Source organism: Canis aureus, chromosome 29 (genome assembly GCF_053574225.1).
Source record: "Canis aureus isolate CA01 chromosome 29, VMU_Caureus_v.1.0, whole genome shotgun sequence".
Classification (NCBI taxonomy): domain Eukaryota; kingdom Metazoa; phylum Chordata; class Mammalia; order Carnivora; family Canidae; genus Canis; species Canis aureus.
This window is the reverse complement of record NC_135639.1, coordinates 9,562,870-9,588,942: the sequence shown is the minus strand read 5'-3', so window position 1 is coordinate 9,588,942 and position 26,073 is coordinate 9,562,870. Positions and strand designations below refer to the sequence as shown.

Here is a 26,073-nt window from a genome sequence, read left to right as displayed (position 1 = left end):
GAAGTCAGAATTCCTGGACACTCGAGGAGAACCTCTACAAAGTGCCAAAAATACTGGAAAAGGTAACTTGGAGAATATACAGGAAGACGACAGCCTAAAAAAATACAAATATCCTAGGAAGAACACACTCTTGTTTCTCTTTAGCTATTACAACCACATAATGAGAGGTTATCGAAAAAGAGTCCAAAACCAAAAATTTCTCAGAAGTAAAAACTTAGGGACACTTGGGTAGTTCAGGGGTTGAACGTCTACCTTTGGCTCAGGGTGTGATGCCAGGATCCTGGGATCGAGTCCTGCAACAGGCTCCCCACAGAGAGCCTGCTTCTCCCTCTGCCTGTGTCTCTGCCTCTGTGCCTCTCATAAATAAAAATCTTTATTAAAAAACACTATTAAATAAAAGGAGTAAAAATATAATAGGAGAAAAAATTAAACAGAAGACTTGGAAATTCAACTTGAGGAAATCTCCCAAAAGATACAGCAAAAGGAATGGAAAACTGAAGAGAAAGAGAAAAAAAGTTCAACTGAAGACATTATTAAAGAATAAAAAAAAGAAAATGGGAAGATCAACAAAATAATAAAAGAAAACTGTGAAGGATATGATAAGGAGGCCCAGGTAAGAAGGACCCCTTAAATCTGTACACAATGAATGTAGACAGACACACCGCCAGATGTGAAATATCAGAACCCTGAGGACAAACAATCCTTCAAAAAGAAAACTTTTTGGACAAAGGAACAAGAATTAGAAGCAAAGCCTTCAAAATTCTAAAGCAATATTATTTCTAATCTACACTTCTATATATAGCCCAGCCAAACTAAAAGTTTGAGGGGTGAATTAAAACATTTTCAAACAGGGACACCTGGGTGGTTCAGGGGGACGAGCATCTGACTCTTGGTTTGGGCCCAAGTCATGATCTCAGAGTCACAATCTCAGGGTTGTGAGATGGAGCCCAGAGTTGGGGTCCATGCTGAGCACGAAGCCTGCTTGGGATCCTCTCTCTCCCTCTCCCTCTGCCCCCACTTGCACACTCACTCTTAAAAAAAAAAATTCAAACAAAGTAAAAAAAAAAAAAAAAAAAGTACTTCTCGTATACTTTTTCTCAAGAAAGCTATTAAAAGATGAGCTACACTAAAATGAGGAAATAATTCAAGAAAGGTCAGAGGAGACATGGGATCCAAAGAGAATCCCCAAGGGATGCTTGGGTGGTTCAGTGGTTGAGCATCTTCCTTCAGCTCAGGGTGTGATCCCAGGGTCCTGGGATCAAGGCCCATATCAAGCTTCCTCTGGATAGCCTGCTTCTCTATGTCTCTGCCCCTCTCTTTCTGTGTGTGTCTCTCATGAATAAATAAATAAAAATCTTTAAAAAAATAACCCACAAAAAATACAAAAAAACAAAGAGACTCCCCAAGATGGCAGTAAGAAAAGATCCTGAGGTGACAGTGATGCATTACTTGGAGAGACAACCTGTCCAGATCACAGCAGGTCAGAAGACAACACAGAAATATTCATCAAGAGGACAGAAGTGATAGAGCACCAGAAACATCTATATATACCATGAGGAAATTTATACAACTGTAGGAGGATTTCTAAAATCACCTGGTAATGAGTACAGCAAACTATACTAAGCAAACAAAAAAGACGATTATCAACTCTGTGGAAAGCAAAAATTTGTGAAGAAAAGAAAAAGCATTCATAATACACAACTGTACAGCATATTTATAGGTCATAATATAGCAACTACACCCATCCAAAATTACAATACTTCTGAGCTGGAAAGTTGGCAATGAGGACAAAAAGGAGTTTGAATGTCACAGGGCATCAGGAATGAAATAAAGTAAATCCTTATTTTTCAAAGAGAGTAATCCAGAGATAATGAGAAAAAAATTAAGTTAAATCCTTACCTTTTAAAGAGAGAAACCCATAGATAATTTTTTAAACCCCAAAAGAAGATAATTTTATATAACCATATCACTCAAAGGTAGAAGAAGAAAAAATTTAAGAATCAGTTAAAAAATTTGAGAGTGACTGTACTGAGAGGAATTCGGGATGTTCAGAGGACTACAGTTTTGCATAATAAGCTTTATGGAATTGTTTGATATTTAAATTACTAGCATATATAATTCTATACAAAAACTAGAAAAAAAATTCATAGCCAAGGAAGCTCATCCTCATTTACACTCACATACTGGGCAGTCCCTAACATCTGTCTAATGAGCTACGTTGTATATTATAATCGCTTGCCTTCATATTAGGTCTCGTTATAAATACTGTAGTAAAAAGGCTGCATACTGTAGTATGCAAAATGACTCTATAATATCAATGCATATAATGAAGTTGTGTAAAGGATAACAATTCAGGATATGTTTGATATCATGCAAAAAAAAAAAAAAATCACATTTCAGGGCAGGCTGGGTGGCTCAGTGGTTTAGCGCCTGCCTTCAGCCCAGGGCGGGATCCTGGAGACCTGGGATGGAGTCCCACATCAGGCTCCCTGCATGGAGCCTGCTTCTCCCTCTGCCTGTGTCTCTGCGCCTCTCTCTCTCTCTCTGTCTCTCAATAAATAAATAAAATCTTTAAAAAAAAAAAAAAGATTATCTACATATTTAAAAAAGTAACATTTTATAATTATTTTGTTTTGCAAAGTTAACTGAATCCCTTTCATGAAAGCAATATACCCAGAACAGTGCTTTGCATTGAGAGGCACCCAATAAATTATAGAGGGTTGGTCTTTTTCTTTAACCCACTGAAACCGACCCTTTTTTTTTTTTTTTTTTTTGACCTTTTCTGATTAGAGATTCTCAGGGTCCTAGCAAATCAGTCCTAGACTTACTTAAACAGAATCCTGGCCATAATCCAATAATAAATTGTTATTTGAAGGAAAATGACTTCTGCCTTTGACGATGTCACTGCTTCATAACCACTAAAACTGCAAGAGGACAGCACAGCTGTCTCAGTATAACAAGTGAGATGTTAGTAAACCACACACCCATCTTTCCTCTTTACTGTTCAGTTCTATGACCAGTTAGAAAAGAGAAAGGATTCTTAACCAGGAATCAATGGAACTCTGACAGCCTATTGGGAACCCACGATGATCCTAAAATTAATACACAAAATGTTAGATATTTTTGCCTATCTGCTCCCTCCCTTTTGTTTTGTTTTGCTGCAGAAAGGGTCTGTAACCTTTCATCAGATTGTCAAAAGTCTTCAACCCCCAAACAAATCAAGAGCAACTAAGGGAAAGAGGTGTGAGAATCAGCCAAACTGTGATGGCTACAATTGTGTCTGCTTTTCCATTGAGAGAATATATTCACATTGAAACCGTAGACAAATGCTTAACAAGGATAACATACTTTTCCCTAGTTTCTACCAGAAGAAGAGGAAGACAAGGAAGACAACAAGAGAAAAGAAGATCTTCAAAATCTGAGGGAAAATCCTTCCATGTTATGCTGGGGTTTGCTGGTTAAGCACACACTTTGTAAGAAAACAGACTTTTTCATTTAAGTTCTCCAGAGAAGAAAACTGCACTCTGAATATATATGGCAGATTAAATGTCAGTCCTCCTCCTCTTTCTACAGGCCCTATAGTACTATTTGAATGCAAGCACTATGTTCAGCGTGGAAATCCCCAAGCTAATAATATAAAAACACTTGATACCTAAAAGCAACTGGAGTATTGTTCTAATATTTCAGTGTCATGATACTATCGACTAGATTGCCAAATAGTACTTTTTCATATCCTATTTACACCCAAACCATTAAACAGTATTATTCTAAGATATTGAGGATGTAGAAATGTAGCATCAGTATGTAAAAAAGATACAACTCATTTGCTTTTATCAAGAATATACAGCTAGAATGAAAATTAACATGTAAAAAAAAAGATGTCACTAAAGAATTATACATACTCTTTGTATTATACATAGATTCTCTTTCTTACCTTATTGTGTATTGAGGACAACATGTTTGATTCATGACAGGCTTGTACACATATTTCCCGCTTCTAAAATTAAAAAGTAATTTTGTTAATGTCTTACACATTTATCACATATACCAAAGTAGACTAGTACAGGTGCACAAAATTAATTAAAGTAAAAACCTAATCAATAATGTAAAAACATTTAAATTTACTCTTCATAACCTAAATAATCTTGCAATATAGGCATACCATGGACAGAGTCTAGCCTTTTCTTTCCTAAATCTTGACATACGTACTCCAAACTTCTTCACCTCAGACACCCTTCTCAGCAGTACCTGCAATCCTTCCAATACCAACACACCTCCAATCCTCAATACCATAGAGGCAGTCAGAGGAAACTGATCAGTTGTCGTGACACCAATATCCACACATGAGGGTTCCATGTGCACTAAACACAAGGTAGCCCAAAATTTGTATTTTAAAGTCCTAACCCCTAGTACCTCAGAATGGGACTGTATTTAGAAATAAAACCTTTAAAGAGGTGATCAAGTTAAAATGACAGTTAAAATGAGCCCTAACCCAATCTGAATGCTGTGAGTATAAGAAAAGGAAACTGGGAGCATCTGGGGGTTGAGTCAGTTAAGCATCTGCCTTCAGCTTAGGTCATGATCCCGGGGTACTAGGACTGAGCCCTACAATGGGCTCCCTGCTGAGCAGGGATTCTGCTTCTCCTTCTCTCTCTGCCTCTCGCCACCCCCCCTCCCCCCAATCGTGCTCTCTCTCAATTAAAAAAAAAAAAAGGAAAGGAAACTGGACAAAGAGACAGTAGGCACTAGGGATACACACACACAAAGAGAAAGGACTACGAAGCCACAGCAAAAAGGCAGCAGCAATGTATAAGCCAAGGAAAGGCCTTCAGAAAAAAATAAAGCTGAAGACACCAGATTTTTGGGAATTTCAGCCTTCAGTACTGAGAACAGATACCTGCTGTTCAAGATACCCAGTCGCTGGTATTTTGTTATGGCTGCCCAAGCAAACATACATGAACTTGGTTCCCAAGCCAGAAACATGGGAATCATCTCAGATTCCTCCCTCTAAAACAGTCAGCAAGCTTTTTACTTCTAAAATATACCTTACAACTGTCCCCTCCCACTTATCTTCTAACCTACAGCCACCAATGATGACAGCATCATCATGAGATACCATCTCACGTCCAGATCCTGCCATGACCCCTGGAACAAGTCTTCCTGCCTTCTCAATAACTCCCTCAAGTACCTCTCTGCTATCTGAACAATTCACTTCCAAAACACAAATTCCATCACACTTTTGATGTAAAAGTTTTCAATGGCTCCCTTCTGCCTTAAAAAAAAAAAAAAAAGTTCAGGGCAGCCCTGGTGGCGCAGCGGTTTAGCGCCGCCTGCAGCCCAGGGCGTGATCCTGGGGACCCTGGATAGAGTCCCACGTCAGGCTCTCTGCATGGAGCCTGCTTCTCCCTCTGCCTGTGTCTCTGCCTCTCTCTCTCTGTGTGTGTCTCTATGAATAAATAAAATCTTTAAAAAAAAAAAAAAAGTTCTTCATGACATACAAAATCCTTTAACATCTCACCTAGATCTACCTTTCGGGCCTCATTATTAGGTTTAAGAAAGGTATGAAGTTTCATTTGCTATACTTAATCCCAAGTCTCTTGGGGCGTATTGGCACAGGGCACTTAACACTGTTCATATTTACGTAAGGAACTTTATATACTCTAAAATCGTCTGTCTAAAAGCAATTACCAAAAAAATCTTCGCCAAAGGCAATGTGTGGGCCTCAATGGAATCCTGATTCAAATAAACCAATTACAAAAAAAAAAAAGAAAAAAAAAGACATTTCTGAGACAAGCAAAAAACCAAGTCAAAGTAAGTAATAGATGACATCAAAAAATTATTGTGTAAAGTATGGTAATGGTATTGTAGATGCATTAAAAAGGAAAAAAGAATGTTCCTTAGAGACATATATTTATCATAGGCATACAAATAGAATACCTGAAATTGCTTTAATTTAGTTGTGGGGGTGGAGGGAACATCTTAGTCTGTTAGAGCTGCTCTAACAATATGCCACAGACTGAGTGCCTTCTAAACCACATAACTGTATTCCTCAACAGTTCTAGAGGCTGGAAAGTCCAAGATCCAAGTGCTGGCACACCTAATGTCTGATGAAGACAAGCGTCCTAGCTCATATTTCTATTGTAACCTCACATGGCAGAAGGGGCAAGGGAGCTCTCCAGGGTCTCTTTTATAAGGGCATTAATTCCATTTGTTTAGACTCCACCTTCTGACCTAATCACCTCCCACAGGCCCACCTCCAAATACCATCAAATTAGGATTGAACATATGTACCTGGGGGAAGGGGTAAGAATGACACACAAACATTCACTCCATTGCACGGAGCAAGGAGAATTGATGAAACAAGATTGGCAAAATGCTAACAACTGCTGAAGCCTACTGATAGGTACATGAGGTTCCTTATACTGTGCTCTCTACATTTATGTATATTTGAAGTTCTCCTCATAAACAGAATCACTGTATGAAGAAATATAATAAAAAATTTCTTAAACATCTTTCCAAAAACAGGAAAACATTTTTTTTTATTTTTATTAAAATTTTATTTATTTTATTTTATTTTATTTATTTATGATAGGCACAGAGAGAGAGAGAGAGGCAGAGACACAGGCAGAGGGAGAAGCAGGCTCCACACACCGGGAGCCTGACGTGGGATTTGATCCCCGGTCTCCAGGATCGCGCCCTGGGCCAAAGGCAGGCGCTAAACCGCTGCACCACCCAGGGATCCCCAGGAAAACATTTTAAAGCAAACAATATGTTGCAATTTTCTAAAGAACCTAAATAACAAGAGCAGTATCTTTGTATTAAAGAGCTTTACCTTCGCCATCCTCGATCTATAAGATCCTGATAATCCTGTACTGTCATTGAATGCGCCCACATGCCTGAAAAAAATAAGTGCCATGTGCCATTTTAATTATAGCAGGTTGCATTTTTTTAATTCAAAGCATTCTTTAAACCAAAAAAAAAAATCTGGTTCACACTGGGGAAATGAAAGTTTGCACATACTTCCTGTTTGACCTATAACACAAATGAAAAAGAGATTGGTCTTAATTTTAAAAATCAAATGCAGCAAAGTGATCATATTTAATTAAGAATTAGCCAATAGTCTCTGACATCATACACTTAAGGTCCTTACTGTGATCAGATTACATCATACTTTCAAGCCATAATAATATCCCTAATAATTTAATAACCTGGTCTCTTAAGTGAAAAGCAAATAATTTCTTATGCATATAAATTTTCCTGATTTTTAGGTTTTTAACATAGTCTTGGATATTGAAAATAAAGCAAAAGTATACAGCAACGTTCCTTTTGTGTATAAAAACTGAAAGTAATCGAGATGCCCAGGAACAGAACAGTGATTACAAGAACTATGATTTTATCAATACGATGTAATAAGTATGCAATCATGAAAAAAATGAAGACTATCAGAAAAATATTAAAAGGCAGACTAAATTAATGTTAAAAGTAAATTTTTCTCTTATAAACAGCACACTGCATCACAGGTAGGCAGACACAAGTAGGCTTGACTCTGTATTCAGAAACAGAAATATCCAGAAGCCTGGCAGGCACTCATTAACAGGGAGTTATTTTATGAGCCTCAAATTCACCTACAAAACAGGAATAATAAAACCTACGTACCTAATAGGTGGGTTGCCCTATGGCAAAGATGATCAGAATCAAAATAAATATAATGGAAATTTACAGTTCTCTCTTTAGGTGAAAAGGGAGAAAGCAGATTTCTGCCAAGGGACTCTACACAAAGGACATCTATGTTAATCAATTTCCTCTTACCAAAATTACTAGAAAACTAAGGATCTATGAAAATACTCATTGCGGATACCTTTAATAGAAAGTGCTTATTACATACACACTGTAGCCATAATATTAAAATTCTGGGGAAAAAAAAAAAAGGAGGTATCCCTAACACCCTAAGGCAACCACTGCCACCATTTGCTGTGTTTCTCCTGGGTCTTTAACCTTCCAGGACTGTCACACACACGTGTCATTTGCCTCCTGTTTTCCTCCGTTTAACCCTACAGCCCTAAACCTTTTCCTGCTCAGCTGATCTTCATAACCATCACTCCTAAGGGCTATCGTATCACATTCTGCAACCTCTTACCCACAAGCATCTAAATGAGCAATTTCCATTCGTGAGTAAACGGGCCCTACCCTCCCTAATCGCCCAAATCATTTTCTTGTAAAGCTGCCTAAATTTACATCTGCATGGTTATCCCGTTTTCCACCATGCTAGACTCCTTTCTTGAAAGATTTTTGGTTAAGTGTCAATGCGTGACACGGCAGGAAACGAACGCCAACGTTTTTTGCTTACAAACAAATCTTCCCAAAGAAACCTGAGCCACGATGGGAGGAAGGGGGGAAAAAAAAGTCGCCTGTACGCTAGCTTTGTCGTCCTTCTGGAGGCGGGTGGAGGAATGACAAGGCAGAGAAACACCTGGTAAATTTTTCTAAGACTTTAGTACAAGCAGGCGCCCTCGCCAGCAGCGCCTGCGGTCGGTCCCCAGCGTCTTGCATACTCCTCCACGGACATTTTATCCAGGTGTCCGTGCCCCAAGGATGCACACACGCCTATGTGCACACAAACAGCCCACCGGACACGCCGCCTTCTGCACCTGCGATGGGGGACGAGCCCCCAGCAGCAGCAGCATCAGCAGGAGCAGGAGGAGGAGGAGCAGCAGCAGCATCCAGCGGCCCGGCCCGGCGGAACTGACCGCACCACGGGGCTGCTGTCACGTATCGACCCCCCTACGGACTGATGACCGGCACCTGTTTCCACACCTGGGGCCACGGCGGGACCATCATTATCGCGCATCCGAGCACCTGCTGGAAGGATAAGCCTCTGGACGGGAACCTGATGAATCAGAGCCGGGGTTCGTTTTAATGGACAGCCACGGCCCGAAGGCAGCGAGCCGCGGGCCGCACCCCCTCCTCGGGGCGGGCCGCGGCCGGGGGCTCCAGCCGCCGCGCGGGGCAGCGAGGGGCAGCGCGGGGCAGCGCGGGGCAGCGCGGGGCAGCGCGGGGCAGCGCGGGGCAGCCCGGGGCGCCGCTCCCCTCCCCCCCCGCCGGCTGCGGAGCCCCCCGAGGCCGCGACGCCCTCCCCCGCCCGCCGGCCCGCTCACCATTGGAGCGACTGCCCGACTCGTTCTTGCAATAGCCGCAGCGGTAGGAGTCCTCGCCCTCGAAATACTCCACGATGCTGGGCGACAGGGCGGCCCAGGAAGCCATGGTCGCGGCCCTCCAAACGCGACGCGACCTGACCCGGCCCCGCCGCCGCCGCCGCCACCCCACAATGCTCCGCGCCGCCCGGGAGTCCCCGAGGCGCGCGCGAAGCCGCTCGGGCGCCCGCGGGCCGGGTTCGCCGCGAGCCCCCCGCACGCTGACGCCGCCCGCGCCATCTTGACCGAGGGCAGCCTTCGCTATTTCCGTCCCTTCTCCGACCCGGACCGCCATCTTCGGTGAGGGTGAGGGGGGAGAGGAGCGTGCAGGGAAGCAGTCTGGCTAGAGACGCGCGGAGAGGGGAGCGGGAGTGTGGGGTGCCCGGCCTGTGCGCTCCCAGGCGGGAGGCCGGCGCGGGGGCAGGGGGAGCGGCGGGGGCGCGGGGGCCGGACGCCAGGTGGCCGCGCCAGCCCGGCCCGCGGGGACACTCACCGCAGGACACCTTGCCCTCCTCGGAGTCGCAGTAGCCGCAGCGGTAGCCGGCCTTGAGCCCCTTGTACTCCACCACCGAGGCCATGGCCGCCTCCGGGGTCCGCCGGGGCCGGCCACGCCTCTCGGCGCCCCGGGGCCGACCTCGGCGGAGCGCGGGGGCCCGCGGCGGGGAGGAGAGGCGGCCGAGGAGGCCGGGGCCTGGCGGGGCCGTCCCAGCGCCCCGGCCCGCGCCCCTCGGGGCCGGCCCCGCCGCGGCTGCCCGAGGCGTTCGCAGCGGCGGTGGCTGGGCCCCGGCCCCCGGGCCCCGGGCCGGGCCAACCCTCCGCATGAGGCCTCGCCTGTGCCTCGCCGCGAGTGCTGCAAGCGCCCCTGGCCAAGCGCCTGCTTTACAGACGCGGAAACTGAGGCACGGAGGTGGTGACTCAGTCGCTTCCTGCGGGTGTCCGCGTAGACGTTACCTCCTCGGGCCGGCCCGGGCCCCCGTGTGCGAAGCCGACTCCAGCTTCCAAACCGGCGCGTCCACTCTTAGTGCCATGTACGGGTAGCCCTGCAGCTGTTACGGGTTCCCCTGCCCGTGTTACAGGTACCCCTGCAGGTGTTACGGGCACCGCTGCTGTTACAGGTTCCCCTGCAGGTACCCCTGCCCGTGTTACAGGTTCTGCAGGTGTTACGGGTTCCCCTGCAGGTGTTACAGGTACCCCTGCCCGTGTTACAGGTTCTGCAGGTGTTACAGGTACCCCTGCAGGTGTTATGGGTTCCCCTGACCACGTTACAGGTTCCCCTGCAGGTACCCCTGCCCGTGTTACAAGTTCTGCAGGTGTTAGGGGTTCCCCTGCAGGTACCTCTGCAGGTGTTATGGGTTCCCCTACAGGTGTTACGGGTAACCCTGCCCGTGTTATTGGTACCCCTGCAGGTATCCCTGCCCGTGTTACAGGTTCTGCAGGTGTTACGGGTTCCCCCTGCAGGTACCCCTGCTCGTGTTACAGGTACCCCTGCAGGTGTTACAGGTAGCCCTGCAGGTGTTACAGGTTCCCCTGCAGGTACCCCTGCTCCTGTTACAGGTACCCTTGCAGGTGTGTCGGGCACTGCTGCAGGTGTTACAGGTTCCCCTGCAGGTTCCCCTGCCCATGTTACAAGTACCCCTGCAGGTGCTACAGGTACTGCTGCAGGTGTTACGGGTACCCCTGCAGGTGTTCTGTGAGTGGCTGGCCTTGGTGAATTGAACAAACAGCTGTCAGAGCTAGTGGCTGCCTACTATTGCCACCACATCCTAGAACTTTGAAAGAGAAGCTGAAAATCTTGATTTTTTTTGTTTGTTTTAGTTTTAATGCAGAATATTTTAAATGTTACTTTTAAAGATTGTGGAGTTCTTGTCTCTGTGTGTGTGTGTTTAATTGTACAAGCCAAACAAACCATTTATGTAGGTTGAATTCAGCCGGTGGACTTCCCAATTTGCAGCCCTATATTAAAGAGGAATTTTTTTTTTAAAGGAGTGACAGGAGCAAAGTATGAAAATGAGTATTTCCAACAAGGTCATATTCCTTAATCTTTAGGTGCGTAGGTAATTTAGGCTTGTCCGTCTTTTATTTTTCCTGGTCAACTACAAAGCTGATTATCTTTTATCTTTTTTTTTAAGATTTTATTTATTTGTTCATGAGAGACACACACACAGAGAGGCAGAGACACAGGCAGAGGGAGAAGCAGGCTCCCTGTGGGGAGCCCAATGTGGGACTCAATCCTGGGACTCTGGGATCAGGCCCTGGGCTGAAGGCAGATGCTAAACTGCTGAGCCACCCCGACTGCCCAAAGCCAATTATCTTTTTGCAGTGTTTTGGAAAGTGAGATTATGACATTTGGAAAACAGAGGTAGACTTCTGAGATCAGTTTCAACATTCCTGACTCCAATGGATACATGCCTGCTTAAGTTGAGGTTTCTTGGTAGCCACGTGACCTGTTCTTTTTTTTTTTTTTTTAAGATTTTATTTATTCATGAGAGACACACAGAAACAGAGAGGGAGAGAGAGAGAGACAGAAGCAGGCGCCATGCAGGGAGCCCAATGTGGGACTCGATCCTAGGTCTCCAGGATTACATCCTGGGCTGAAGGCAGCGCTAATCCGTTGAGCCACCCGGGCTGCCCTGCCTGACCTGTTCTATTACTAAGCATCACTTGTGCCTCAATGGGGAAAAAAAAAAAAACCTAAGAAATAGCTGTGTAGCATATAGGAGGTTCTCCGGGCCCCTCCAGGTTTCTCCAGTTCCTCCTTCAACTTGAAGGTTCCTTGCTACATATCAATACCCATTAAGACAGACTTCATTCATTTTGTCCATTATGGCAGATTTGAATATTCCCAGTCCTCTCCTAGACAGGCTCTCATTGTGGAGGAAAGTAAAGGCCTGAATGGGATGAAACAAAGACAGCAGGTGCCATACTCAAACAAAGTAGAAGGCCAGGAGGCTTTTTGTTTTTCTTATAGTCCTGTACCAATTCACTTCTGTCCCTTTGTCCCAACCTTATCCCAAGCATTAGACCAACCTCTGCCAGGAAATGCCAACCTTGGGCTACAATGCCAATGTCCTAGGCATATGTTAACTCACTTAATCCTTACGTTTACTTAACAACATAGGAAATGAAGACCAGAGAGGCTAAATAATCTGCTTAAGATCACACGACTAGAAAGAGATGTAAGAGGGCAGGGAGAGACCAAAGGTAGAGGCGGGCCACTCTCAAGTTGGTAGGTGGCAGGATTTTTTTAAGATTTATTTATGAATGAATGAGAGCGAGCATGCACAAACAGGGAGAGGGACAGAGCAAATTCCCACTGAGTGTGGAGCCTGATGTGGGGCTTCATCTCACAGGTCATTAAATAAGGACCTAAGTCAAAACCAAGAGTCGGATGTTTAACCGACTGAGCCACCAAGGCGCCCAGGTCGGTGGCAGTCTTAATAAGCAAAGGGAACTTACATAGGAGGCTTCACTTGGGCAGCAACAAGATGAATGGATCCCCACACCCACCGCACGAGCCATGGCTATTAAGCACCTAAATCTTCAAAGTTTGTATAGAGAGAGGCCTTAACTGGGTTCAGTCAAGTGTACTGTGCAGGCATTCCCAATGTCACATCATTATCTCAAGGCAACGTCCTTGCAGCAACCTCTGGGAATGGAAAAAGCAAGTGGGACCCACATTCTACAGATGGGGGAGGAGGTGAGGAGGCTCTGATCACCTGGGTCCAGCTCATGGGTCAACTTGTGGTCATGTCTTTTTGATTACCTTCCACAGCAGAGGGAGAAAGGTGACAAAAATAAAATTCTGGAAAAGAGATCAACAAAGACTATATGGCAGTGGTTCCTAGATGTCATTATTTTGCTGAAAGTTAGTGACTAAGTTTTCATCTTCCAGGCCTAAATAAAAATAAAGCAAAGCTTCAGTTTCCCCCTTTTTGTGGACAGACATGGGAAGAGGACATTGTTGGAATATTATTTTATTCATAAAATTGCTAGCATCAGGTAGTGTTTACTTTTAAATTTCTTACCTAATGACATGCTGGCAACACTAACATGTGTGGACCGGCCTGGTAACATGTTTTCCTTTTTTTTTTTTTTTTTTCCATTTTTCTATCACTAAGTGTGATAATGAGTCTGCAGAGCATAAGAGTGAAGCTCAGTATAAGGCCCTGATGATGTGAAAGGATCTGGATGGGATAGGCCCAATTCATGTTCCTTAAACTAAAGGGAATGACATGAAACACATTCCTCTTAATTCTGAAAAAAAAAAAAAAAAAGTATGTGAGTAGATGGGACCTAAGTTGAGTCAGGGAAAAATGAGTAAAATACAGATAACCTGAGGCAGAGAAGAGGAGCAGAGCACTCTAGGAAGGAGGTGTGGGGTTGGGTGGAGGATGGGGTAACTGAGTGACCAGCACTAAGGAGGGCGCTTGTTGGGATGAGCACTGGGTGTTAGACTATATGTTGGCAAATTTAATTTTTTTTTTTTTTTAATGAAGGCATGGTGTGAGCAGAGACAGGCAGGCAAATAGGAACACCAGGGGTCTCAAATGCTGGTGACGTTGGAGCCCTTGAAGATGTTTTCCTCTGTGGGCTATTCACGGCCCAGAAGCCTCAGATTGGACCTTTCCCTCCATTATGTAGATGTGGGCTCTCCAATTGGTAGTGTAAAAATTAACCAAAGAAACCTCATTTAGAATGCGGGTGGAGAAGCTATCATGCCCAACCCTACTTACCAGACCCAAAAGGAAGAAACATCTTGCAGGGTGGATACTGTTTTACTACCCGGTAAGAAGAAAGTTCTTCCTCTTCCCCTGGCAACAACCCAGCCAATGAAAAGCTATTCTACATCAAAACTCCAATGGAAGGACGCCTGGGTGGCTCAGTGGTTGGATGTCTGCCTTTGGCTCAGGGCATAATCCTGGAATTCCAGGATCGAGTCCCACATCGGGCTCCCCACATGGAGCCTGCTTCTCCCTCTGCCTGTGTCTCTGCCTCTCTCTGGGTCTCTTATGAATAAATAAATAAAATTAAAAATTTTTTTTCTGTTTTCTGGACTAGCCTGTAGTTTTGCTGTGGCTGGCTTCCCTCAGATTGCAGTTCTAGGCTATCCCCAAATAAACCCATTTTTGCTAGTAAAATAACTGACAGTTTTATTTTTAACAGCGACTAAACATTCATGGCTACTGAGCACCTAAGATGTGGCTAGTGTAGCAAAGGAACTGAGCTTTTTATTTTACTTTATTTAAAATGTATTTGCATTTTTAAATTATAGTTGTATAGAACATTAGGATAAATGCCAAAAATCTACGTTCATGTAATCACATTCAAAATGCATAAAATCAAAGACAAGTAAAACTCTTGAAAAAGCCAGAGGAAAGATAACCCGCACTAAATAGAGAAGCAAGAATAAGAATTACATCAGACTTTTCTGTAGAAAGTATGCAAGCAAGAAGAGAGGGATATGAAATATTTAAAGTGTTGGAGGGAAACCCATCAACCTACAGTTCTTTAGCCGGTGAAATTATCCTGCAAAAGTGAAAGAACTGCAGACATACCTTGGAGATACTGTGTTTCAGTTCCTGATCACTGCAGTAAAGCAAATCTTGTGATCAAGTCAAATGAATGTCTTGGTTTTTACAGAAAAGTAACTGTGCGTTGGCATTATGTCTAAAAAAAAAAAGTATATACCTTAATTTAAAATGCTTTATTAGGGCAGCCCGGGTGGCTCAGCGGTTTAGCACCTCCTTCAGCCCAGGTTGTGATCCTGGAGACCCAGGATCGAGTCCCACGTCGGGCTCCCTGCATGGAGCCTGCTTCTCCCTCTGCCTGTGTCTCTGCCTCTCTCTCTCAATCCTCTCTGTGTGTTCTCATGAATAAATAAATAAAATCTTTTAAAAAACTAAAATAAAATAAAATGCTTTATTACTAAAAAATGCTAACTACCATCTGAACTCTCAGCCAGCCATCATCACTGATCACAGATCACCAAAACAAATACCGTAATAACGAAAAAGTTTGAAACATCACAAGAATCACCAAAATGTGATGCAGAGACACAAAGTGACCAAATACTGTTGGAAAAATATTGCCAATAAACTTATTCAGTGCAGAATTGCCACAAACCTTCAATTTCTAAAAAACAATAAAAAAATAAAATAAAAAAACACAATATCAGCAAAGTACAGTAAAGTGAAGCTCAATAAAACAAGCTACTCCTTCTCAGACAAAAATGAAGGGAATTTGTCACCAGTAGACCTGGTTTGTAAGAAATACTAAAATTCTTCAGAAAGGGAAGATAATTTAGGTCAGACAAAAAAGGAGAAAAGCATTACTAGAGAAGGAATAAATGAAGATAAAACCAAATGTTTCATTTTTTAAAATTTAATTGTTCTGTTAATTCAAAATAGCAATTTGCCTAAGCTAATTTTATAAGTTTATGGGTAAGTGAATGACAGCAATGTTATAATGGATGGGAGAGAGAAACTGGGAGTACTCTTATAAGGTACTTGCACCACCTATGAAGTGAAGTAGTAGTGTTATCTAAAAGAGAATTGGGTTAGCTGTCAATGTATAGTGCAAACTCAAGGATAACCATTTAGAAAAGAAAAGAAAATTGCTCTGCTAGGAGAGGAGAAAAAAAATAGAATCATGAAATGCACAATTAAAACTAGAGAAAACAGGAAAAGAGTGGAAGACAAAAAGAACAAAAAAAGAACAAGAGCAGTGACTTGAAAACAGTAACAAAGTAGATCTTGGGGTGCCTGGGTGGCTCAGTAAAGTGTCTGCCTTCAGCTCAGGTAATGATCCCAGGGTCCCGTGTCAGACTCCCTGTTCAGCGAGGAGCCTGCTTCTCCCTCTCCTACTTGCTGCACCCCCTATTTGTGCTCTCTCTCTCTCTCTCTCTCTCTGCCAAATAAAAAATATTTTAAAATACAGTGGATATTAACCCAATTATACCAATTACTTTAAATGTCAATGGTCTGAACATACCAATTAAAAAACAGACTGTCAAAAAAAAAAAACTGTCAGACTGGATAAAAAAAAAAAAAGACCAAATTATATTAATTACCTATATTAATTATATAATATATTTACCAAATATATTACCTATCCAGAAACACCACTCTAAATGTAAAAACAAAGTTAGATTAAAAGTAAAAGGATGAAGAAAGATCTACTGTTGCTAGATCTATTGTTGTTAACACTAAACAAAAGCTAGAGTAGCTACAAAAGTAAAGTAGCTACTTTACATTCAAAGTAAATTTCAGAGCAAGGAAAGTTAGGGATAAAGAGGGACATTACATAGTGATAAGTGGTAAGTTCTCCAAGAAGACAATTTTTAATGTGTATGCACCTAGCAAGAATGGCAAAATATGTGAGGCAAAACCTGAGAATTGCAAGGAGAAGGGATCCCTGGGTGGCGCAGCAGTTTGGCGCCTGCCTTTGGCCCAGGGCGCGATCCTGGAGACCTGGGATCGAATCCCACGTCGGGCTCCCGGTGCATGGAGCCTGCTTCTCCCTCTGCCTGTGTCTCTGCCTCTCTCTCTCTCTCTCTCTCTCTCTCTCTGTGACTATCATAAATAAATAAAAAAAAAAGAATTGCAAGGAGAAATATGATGATAGAGACTTTGCACCCTTTATCTGGGTAATTGACAGATCAACAGGCAAAAAATTAGTAAGGACATGACTGAACTCAACAACACCCATCAATCAACTGGATCTAACTGACGTCTGTAGAGTACTTAATCCACTCTTCTCAAGCTCACGTAGAACATTCAAAATAGACCACCTTCTGTGCCATTAAAAAAACACCTCAACAAGTTTAAAAGAATAGAAACCATATAAAGTATGCTTTCAGAGCACAATGGAATTAAACTAAATTTCAACAACAGAAAGGTAGTTGGAGAATCCCAAAATATTCAGAGGTTAAACAACATGCAACACTGAGTCAAAGAAGCTCAGAAATATTCTGAACTAAATGAAAATACAGTTGACCCTTGAACAATGTTGGGGTTAGGGGTACCAGCCTCCCCGCCACCCCCCCCGCCGACACACACGTCAAAAATCCACATATAAATTTTGACTCCCTCCAAAGCAGCTACTAAAACCCTACTGTTGACCAGAAGCCTTGTCAACAACACAATCGGTTAATATTTTTTGTATTATGTGTATTGTAGACTATATTCTTACAATAAAGTAATCTAGAAAAAGATGTTAAGAAAGTCATAAGAGAAAATACGCTTACAGTACATACTTGTAAAAAGAATTATATGCTGTTATACCTTTCAAAACAATGTAATTCATGTCATCAACCTGCTAAAGACAAATCAGTAGATGCAAAAAAATTTTGAGTTCTCAGCAAGAAAACAACCCAATTAAAAATGGGCAGAAGATCTGAACATATACCTACCAAAGATAAACAGATGGAAATAAGCATATAATAAGATGTGGAGCATCATGTTATTAGCAAATTGCAAATTAAAATGATAACAAAATAGCGTTCATACCTCCTACAGTGGCTAAAAAATTCACAACACTGATGACACTAAATATTAGCAAGGCCGTGGAGCAGTAGGAACTCTCATTCATTGCTGGTGGGGAGGCAAAATGTACAGCTATTTTGGAAGATAGTTTGGCAGTTTCTTATAAAACTAAACATACTCTTACCCTATGATCCAATAATCCCGGCGTAGAACCGAATTAGTCAAAAGCTTATGTCCACACAAAAACCTGTACACAAATGTTAATGGTAGCTAGTAGCTTTATTCATAATTGTCAAAACTGGAAGCCAGCAAGCTGTCCTTCACTAGGTGAATGCATAAACCAACAATGGAATATTGTTCAGTGATAAGAAATGAGCTATGAAGCCATGAAAAGATAGGAACACTTAAAGCATATTGCTAACTGAAACAAGGCAATCTGAAGCCTTTTCAGCATGAAAAAGCCATGCTGTGTGATGCCAACTACATGACATTGTGGAAGTGGCCGAACTGTGAGACTGTAAGGAGATCAGTGGTTCCTGGGGTTTAAGATGCAGAGGGAGGGAGGGACACATGGCTGGAACATGGGATTTTTAGGGCAGTGATAAAATTCTGTACGATGCAGTAATGATGGACACCTGTCACTATATGTTTGTTAAAACCCATGGAACGTACAACACAAAGAGTGCACTTGTGCCTATTTCTGGCCTCCCCCATTGGGTTGTGAGCTCCACAAAGGTGATGACTGTTTCCACCCCTCCCATATTCCAAGGTTGGGTGGGATGGCATGTGTAAAATCACAAGCTTTGCTTTTAGACATCCATTTTTAAGTTTGGCTCCCACTGGGCAACTGTGTGGCCTTGAACACATCACATAACCCTCTTAGACATGTTTCCTCCTTTGGAAAGTGGGCAGAGGGATCCCTGGGTGGCTCAGTGGTTTAGCGCCTGCCTTCAGCCCAGGGTGTGATCCTGGACTCCCAGGATCGAGTCCTGCGTCATGCTCCCTGCATGGAGCCTGCTTCTCTGCCTGTGTCTCCCATGAATAAATAAAATCTTAAAAAAAAAAAAAAAAAAAAAAAGGAAAGTGGGCAGAATAGTAACATTACCGAATAGGGTGGTTGGAGTGTCAGTGTTGCATGTTTAGATACTATCAGAGGCACTCTTATTTTTTTACTTAAGTCTGTTTTTCAACTCCTGCAAAATAGAATCAGCGGGCCGGCGTGGTTTCCAATGCTGGCAGTTAGTCTGTGACAAACACTCTGAAGTTTGTTTCAAGTTCCGTGTCATGAGAAGTGGTTAACAGTCATTTTAGGAGCCACTATTCACCTTCCCCAGCGAGGACTTCTCATAACTATTCCAACACCTTCCATGGCTTTTGACAAAAGATTAAAATTTAGGTATATGATAAAATATTTGTTAGCAAAAAAAACAAACTTGTTAGCAAAGAGTTCTTTTTATATCTTTCACAGAAAGACGCAACTCAGGCCACTTTTGGTTTATGTTAGGGCAAAGTCTAGTCTTGCTGATAGTTTGTTTCAACCTGGTTTGCTGTCAAAAAGGTTTTTTTTTTTTTTTTTTTTTTTTCAAAAAGGTTTTTTGTTTTGTTTTGTTTTGTTTTTTATCTCCCTGGCTTATAGTCTTCATCCCTTGTTTCTCTTATCAGGAAAAAGAAACAATTCAAAGCATAATACTTAAAAGTCCTTGTAGGTCCACATGATTATCTTTTTTTGTTTTAATTAAGCTGATTCTTTACTTAAAAAGAGGCTTATACTAGGAATTGCATATTTTTCTTTACCAAAAAGGAGGCTAGGGATGCCTGAGGTGGCTCAGTTGGTTAAACATCCACCTGACTCTTGATTTTGGCTCAGGTCATGATCTCAGGGTTGTGAGACTGAGCAGGATGTTGGGCTCCATGCTGGGCATTGGAGCCTGCGTAAGTTTCTCTCTCCCCCTCTCGGTCCCCTACCCCACTCATGCTCACTTTCTCTTTCTCAAAAAAAAAAGGGGGGGGCGCTATATTTGGTTTTCAGGAGGGTAAATAAGATATTACCTTTTAGCACTTTATTTTTTTTTAAGATTTTATTTGTGAGAGAGAGCAAGAGAGCACAAGCAGGGGGAGCAGCAGGAGGAGAGGGAGAAGCAGGCTCCCCACTGAGCAGGGAGCCTGACACAGGGCTCCATCCCAGGACCCCGGGATCATGACCCGAGCTGAAGACAGACGTTTAACCCACTGAGCCACCCAGATGCAACTACCTTTAAGCATTTCACATAGTGCCTGGCTCCTAGTCCATGAAGCTAGGAATGGGTGGTAGTATGATGTTGTCACATCACCGGTGTATACAAATTTTGGCTGAATTAACAGCATGTGCATTTGACACCTGAGTGACATGACATTTGTCAGTGTTAAAATGGTATCTTGTGAGTATTAAAATGATGGTTGTAATATGGTCCAAGGTTTTGGTGTGAAAATAGAAATCACTGTCATGACTTGCTATTTGGAATTCTTTGAGTTTTGATAAAATATCCATGTTTACTTTCGTAATTATTTCATTTCTGAATGAGTTCAGGGTTGTGGTGTCAAGCACATCTCTACAAACAGAATATTTGAGTTGGGATAGATTTTATTCTCAATGAATAAGAAACCAGGTTATAATTAATCACTATATTTTCTCCTTTCACATTTTAAGAAGTAGAGACCTCTCAATGGTAAAAGTATAAACAATGAAGACTTTATTTGGACATCCACAGCTTAAATATATGGTGAATTGTTTCATTAACTTGTATTTTGACATTTGTGTATTGTCTAATTATGTACATAATTAAATAATATATGGCTAAAAGTTGATTAAGGAGTAGCAGAGCTCAAAACCTCCATAGCAGCAGCAGCAGCATTTAACTGAGTGACACACCAGCTGAGTGATGGTGAGATCATGTGACCAGGCCACCTGCACACTTGTCCATCCTGCCAGCTACTGGGAATGTGCATGCAGGATCTCCCCTCGGCCCAGGGCTCTCCACAGATTCCATTCCCATGGAAGATACACAATATATATTTTCCCCCAATCCCCCCACAAAAACCCAACCAAACAAAAAAGACAAAGAGACATTCCTGTTGCCTTGGAAGATGTTTTCTCCAACTGCACTGAGAAGAGCTGTCCTTGCACTTTGTCTGTGGCCATTCAGCCCAGCTCACACCGGAGTGCATTCCCTGCCAACCAGAAGATGTCTTCACCTGCCACCTCACAGTAGTATCAATCTAGGATGGTGATGACACATAGAAAAGCTTGTGACTGCCTCTGGTTGTCCTAGAAATCAACCAAGACATCCTGAAGGATCAACAGTAGAGGGCTGAAAGTCTGAAAGAGGGCAGGGAACGTGGTGTCTGGAGAATAGGACTTTTGCAGGACAGAAAGAGACTGGAGGCCAGCGCTGGGAAGGCAGACGCCGTGAGGAAGACAGTGAAGAGCAAGCATGTTGTTCACAAAGCTGGCGATGGAGAGGGCACTGGCAGAGAAAAGGGACATGGATGATACACAGTAGAAGGCTCCCCAAGGGGACACCATGGGTGCCGGGCAGGGGGAGTGCAGAGAGAGCCCACAGAAGGAGCATCCGGCTGGGGAGACCCCACCCTCATGCCCTCCTCTGATGACAGACTCAGAATGGCTGGATCTGAGTGCAGAAGAACAGTAGGTATTTCTTCCTTCCATTTTGAGTAAAGGCAGGAGAATGTTCACTTATCTGGGAACAAGTGTAGCACAGGAATGAAAATTTTGTGCTCTGGCATCACGCAGGTGCACATCCTGCCTCTGAAATGGCCCCGGGACCTGTGACAAGGTCCTGAACCTCTCCGGCCTCAGTTGTCTTTGCAGTGAGGCCTGAGGAGTGCCTCCCTCACATACCATATGGGACACGAAGTGAAAGGACCCATTTAAGGTCCCGGCACATCACTCGGAGTATGGTAAGCTCAGTAAATGCTGTTACGGAGATAATACAAGAACCCCTTAGGAAAGAAAAACATGAAAGCAGAAGCAGGAGTCTGTTTAAGAAATTAGCTTTACTTACATGGTAATTAATAGTTTTGTTTTTTACCGGACTATGTTATAACCTCTTTTGCCACAAAGAGAAGTCAGAGAAACAGAATACTTACAACCCAGGTTGCTAAACATAGAACCTATTTGCTAACTAAGCAGGTTAAGAAATAAGAGTTTTCCAGGATACCTACATGTGGCTGCAAATTTCCCGGCTGTATTTTCCTGGATTAAATTTAAAAAACGAACTTTATTGCCATCAAATTTGGCTATCTGAAACATAAACCTTTGACAAGAATCATGAAACATGTTCCAGTTAGCTGTTGGAAATTAATGATAGTTTATAAATTAAATTATTTATCATTTTATGCATAACTGAACTTAAAAGGGACTTACCTGCTTTGAAAAGTCATTTTCTCATCAAAGGCGAGGTTCTTTTCAATTATACCAACAGTGGTTTGTGGAATTAGAAAGAGCAACTCAGCCTCCCCTTTCCAGTGTTAAAATAAAGGTATTTGTTAGTCTCAACCTCAAACTCAGTATGGCTCTTTGTCCCTACTTTTATCAGAGAGCATTTCTTCCTTGCTCCAAGGAAGGCTAGAAGTCAGCCTTAGTGCTGCCCCCAGTAGACACAGAGAAATGCTTCTCGTTACATATGAAGAGCGAGTCCCAAATCACCTCCCTCCCTCAGTTCATACCAGAGCCACGTTTCCTGATACCTTTCTCCAAATCCTAGTGTGGTTTCTTTTTAATCTTCCAGATTGGTGTGGGCCAAAAGCACCTGCGACCCTCGGATCGCAGTGGGTTCCCAGTCCCCACTAGAAAAGAAGATTAAGGTGAGGAAATACGTTTACTGAGAACTTTGGAGCCAGTAATACCAGCATAAAAAGTTTCTCCCTCAAGGTAGAAAGGGCCCGAGTGTTTCAAACCAAGCGTGCTTTGTCTGTTAGGCCTATGGTGTCAGTTGGACAGCATTGACCAAAACAGATGTCGCTTGTGCCCCCCACGGAGCCTAGACAGGTGGGCATGAAACAGTCCTCACAGATTGTGATAAGGGTCATGAAAGATGGGATTTTATTTGAATGAATACGTGGAAGGTCTGAGGAAATAACAAGCTAAACCTACAAGTTATGTACATAAGTACTATAGTCAGAGGTGCCGTGTTGTGTGTTTGGGAGTATATGAAGGAAGAACATGTGACAATGCTCAGATGGCAAAAAGAATATGGTTTTTGGGAAACAGAAAAAGTCAGAGTGCCTGCAGCACAGTGAGCAAGCAGTCAAGCTGAGAGGCAGTCAGGAGCCAAATTACAAATCCCATACTGGATTTGGGGATTTTTTCCTAAAAGCAATGGGGGATGCTATCCTAGGTTTCTTTTTTTTCTTTTTTTTTTTTTTTTTGATTATTTTTTTTTCTTTTTAGTTTTTTATTGGTGTTCAATTTACTAACATACAGAATAACCCCCAGTGCCCGTCACCCATTCACTCTCACCCCCCGCCCTCCTCCCCTTCTACCACCCCTAGTTCGTTTCCCAGAGTTAGCAGTCTTTACGTTCTGTCTCCCTTTCTGATATTTCCCACACATTTCTTCTCCCTTCCCTTATATTCCCTTTCACTATTATTTATATTCCCCAAATGAACGAGAACATATAATGTTTGTCCTTCTCCGACTGACTTACTTCACTCAGCTATCCTAGGTTTCAATGCAGGCAGGAAAATGCTCAGATTTGTAAGATACAAAGACCACTCCAGTTGCTGTGTGAGTGGTCTGATGGGGCTGGGGCCAGAGAGAGAGAAGTGTGGACTCAGGGAAGCCAGTTAGGCTGCCACCCTAGGGTGGGGGCATTTTGTAGTCGGTACAGGACTGAGAAGGGGGAACCAAAGGAAACACTCTGGAAGAAGGGCCAAGTAGAGATGTTAAGTGGACAGTATCTAGGTGTGAAGTTGAGAGGTGAGTACAGGGCGGTTTCATGCGCCTCAACAGTCTTGCTCATGCCTTACTGCCCCCTCTAGAGCAGTCCCTGACACATGGTAGGTCACCCCATTGAGTGATTGAGACTGCCCATGTCCAAGGAAGCCTAAATTAGACTAGGCTCATCTTCAGTGACAATTTCTGTTACATTTTCTTGTATTCCACCAGCAAAGCAGGTGGAAGGATGTGGCCATGAGGTAGGAAGGAAATGAAGGGCTATTCAGTCACCTGGGGATATTCAGCTAATGGCTGGAACAGTCTAGGGGAGTCTAACATAGCCTTGGTCACAAGCCCTTGGCCACAGCCTGGAAGCCAGAGGAAAGTAAAGTATTTCAAGGAGGAAAGAGTGCTCAGCACTGTAAAATGCCACTGAGGACAAATGTGACAGGGACAGAGCCAGGACCGCTGAACTTGTCATCCCTCATGACCTAGACAACAGCAGTCTGGGGGTGGGGGGGGGCATGGAAACCCAACAGAGAAGGACTGGGGGGTACAGGGAGGTGGGGAAGCAGAGAGGGTTCTAAGTACCTGCTTCATGGCATGCTGTGAAGGGGAACTGAGATGGGATGTGAAGCAAAGGAAATGTTTTCCTTGTCTGTTTAAAGATGGTAGATCTACTAGAACATATTGTTATGCTGGTGGAGTGATCCAGTACAGGGGAAATTTTGATGAAACAGGAAAGAGAATTTGGTAATAGCGAATTGAAGTTCTTGAAGCTTCACAAGGATAGGGTGGGGCGGGGGTGGGGAGAGCTGGTGTGGAGAACTGGCCACGTTTCCATTGTAAAGGCCGAGTCTGGGATAGACGCAAGGTTGTGGTTCTGGCAACGGGAAGACCAGGGTGTTCCTTCTGTTTTCTCAAGGAAGTCTAAGGTGAAATCCTCACCTGGAGGGGGATTCTGGGGGAGGGGAGAGTGGGAGGTTGGAAGAGAAAGCCAGGGACCATGGCCAAGAGGCCCTAACAGGGGCATGGTGTCAGAGTGCCAGGCAGAGCTGCTCACCACCTGCGATCTGTGTCATGGCCTGAGACAAAGGACATCGGGCTTAAAAACCTTCTCATACTTCCCTCTGACAAGAGTTTAGGTGGTGTCCATTCTTCAAAAGTGAGGAAGTTGTTACTCCAAAAGTCTCAGCAGGAGAATGAAACACTTCATCAGCTTAAAGCCATGTCTTTTGACTTCCGGTTTGCCAAAGCAGAGGCATACTACCATCGCCAACGTCAAGAAATGATGCTGGGAGAAGCCTGGAAATACGTAGTAGTTCCAAGGTGGAAAATTAAAATAGAGAGAGAGAGACCACAAAGTGAAAAAACAGGAGATGCTAAAAAGCAGGACCACCTAGTGCCTGAGAGGGAGCTGGGCCAGATACAGAAGCACATATACCGAGTCGAACGAGCCAGAGGCCTCAGAGACCACAAGTATCGGCTCCTCCCTCAAAGGATCCCAAGTGAAACAGCCTTCCCCCAAGTACTCACCCTAGGGAAGGAGGAAAAAACTGAAGCTATCCAGAAAACACACAAAACTAAGACCAGAAAGCACAGGGTGGCCTCGGCGAAGGAACAGATCAAGGGGCATCAGAATCGAATGATTCGGGGGAGAGAGCTCATGGAGCAGAGAAGCGAGAGACTGCATTCTTGCAGGCTCTCTACCTCGGCTCCTCCCCTCCACAGGCCTGCGACACACAAGGACGAAGAGAAGGAGTACGAACTGGTCACAGCCTACCCCATTGCCCAGCCTTATCAGGAAGCACTCATAGAAGTGACCATCCTCATGGAAAAGTCCAGAAAGGGTGATTATATAAAAAAGCCACTCCAACGAGAGCTCTTGAGCATACCACCATTTTTGAGAAGCCAACTAGGAAAAAATAAAGTTTAAGTTATTTTCTGGATTACTGTATTTCTTTTTCAGGCTGGCATACTTTGACAACTGGTAGTGCAGTAAAATCCCATACCCCCAAATTTCATTTCTAAGTTTGTTTGCATCAAACTTGGGCAGGGAGTTACACCAAGTGTTTCAACTATCTGCATAACTATCCCAAAACATAGTGACTTAAAACCACCACTATTTTACTATACCTCACAATTCTATATCTATCAGGAATTCAGGCAGAGCTCAGCTGGGCACTTTTTCTCCCCAATCCCACACCACCAGAGCCACTTGGGGATATTCAGATAACAGCTAGACTAGTGTAGAGGGTACAGACCACATACATGCCCTTGGGGATGACTAGAAGGCTGGGCTTAGCTGGTCCCAGTCCCTGTCTCCCTTCTCCATGTGGTTTCTGGTCTTACTAACACAATGACTTGTGCTCCAGTGACCTGTCAGACACCACAAGGCTTCTTTTGACCTAGCCTCTGCAGTCCCAGAACGTCACTTGCTCAGACAGGTCACCAAGATCAGCCC

At 43.5% G+C, this 26,073-nt stretch overlaps 2 protein-coding genes across 16 annotated transcripts in view; one reads left to right on the top strand and one right to left on the bottom strand.

The window, feature by feature from the left end:
- ATE1 (arginyltransferase 1) overlaps positions 1-9,840 on the bottom strand; it is a 165,388-nt gene extending 155,548 nt beyond the window's left edge. For 3 of the 15 annotated variants that reach the window (XM_077877373.1, XM_077877372.1, XM_077877376.1), the window contains exons 1-4: positions 9,156-9,348; positions 8,815-8,887; positions 6,833-6,896; positions 3,935-3,997 (exon numbers count right to left, since the gene is read on the bottom strand). In XM_077877373.1, coding sequence (XP_077733499.1) covers positions 3,935-3,997; positions 6,833-6,896; positions 8,815-8,887; positions 9,156-9,158 — 203 coding nt within the window. In that variant the 5' untranslated portion in view covers positions 9,159-9,348. Of the gene's footprint in view, positions 1-3,934; positions 3,998-6,832; positions 6,897-8,814; positions 8,888-9,155; positions 9,352-9,684 lie in introns of those variants that run through there. The other 12 variants (XR_013367741.1, XM_077877380.1, XM_077877384.1 and 9 more) reach the window with 7 other exon arrangements.
- On the top strand, positions 8,917-25,558 carry LOC144300747 (uncharacterized). The gene is made up of 3 exons (XM_077877011.1): positions 8,917-9,491; positions 22,462-22,537; positions 24,748-25,558. Exons 1-3 carry the CDS (start codon positions 8,917-8,919, stop codon positions 25,543-25,545), a joined length of 1,449 nt encoding a protein of 482 aa, XP_077733137.1. The 3' UTR covers positions 25,546-25,558.
- Positions 25,559-26,073: the final 515 nt, after the last annotated feature.

What these genes read in the sequence shown, in the direction of transcription:
- LOC144300747 (XM_077877011.1), top strand. Translation starts at nt 8,917, where the DNA reads ATGGACAGCCACGGCCCGAAGGCAGCGAGCCGCGGGCCGCACCCCCTC. An exon ending in GACCCGGACCGCCATCTTCG is followed by an intron (nt 9,492 to 22,461) that starts GTGAGGGTGAGG and finishes TTAATCTTCCAG; the next exon opens with ATTGGTGTGGGCCAAAAGCA. An exon ending in CACTAGAAAAGAAGATTAAG is followed by an intron (nt 22,538 to 24,747) that starts GTGAGGAAATAC and finishes CCCTCTGACAAG; the next exon opens with AGTTTAGGTGGTGTCCATTC.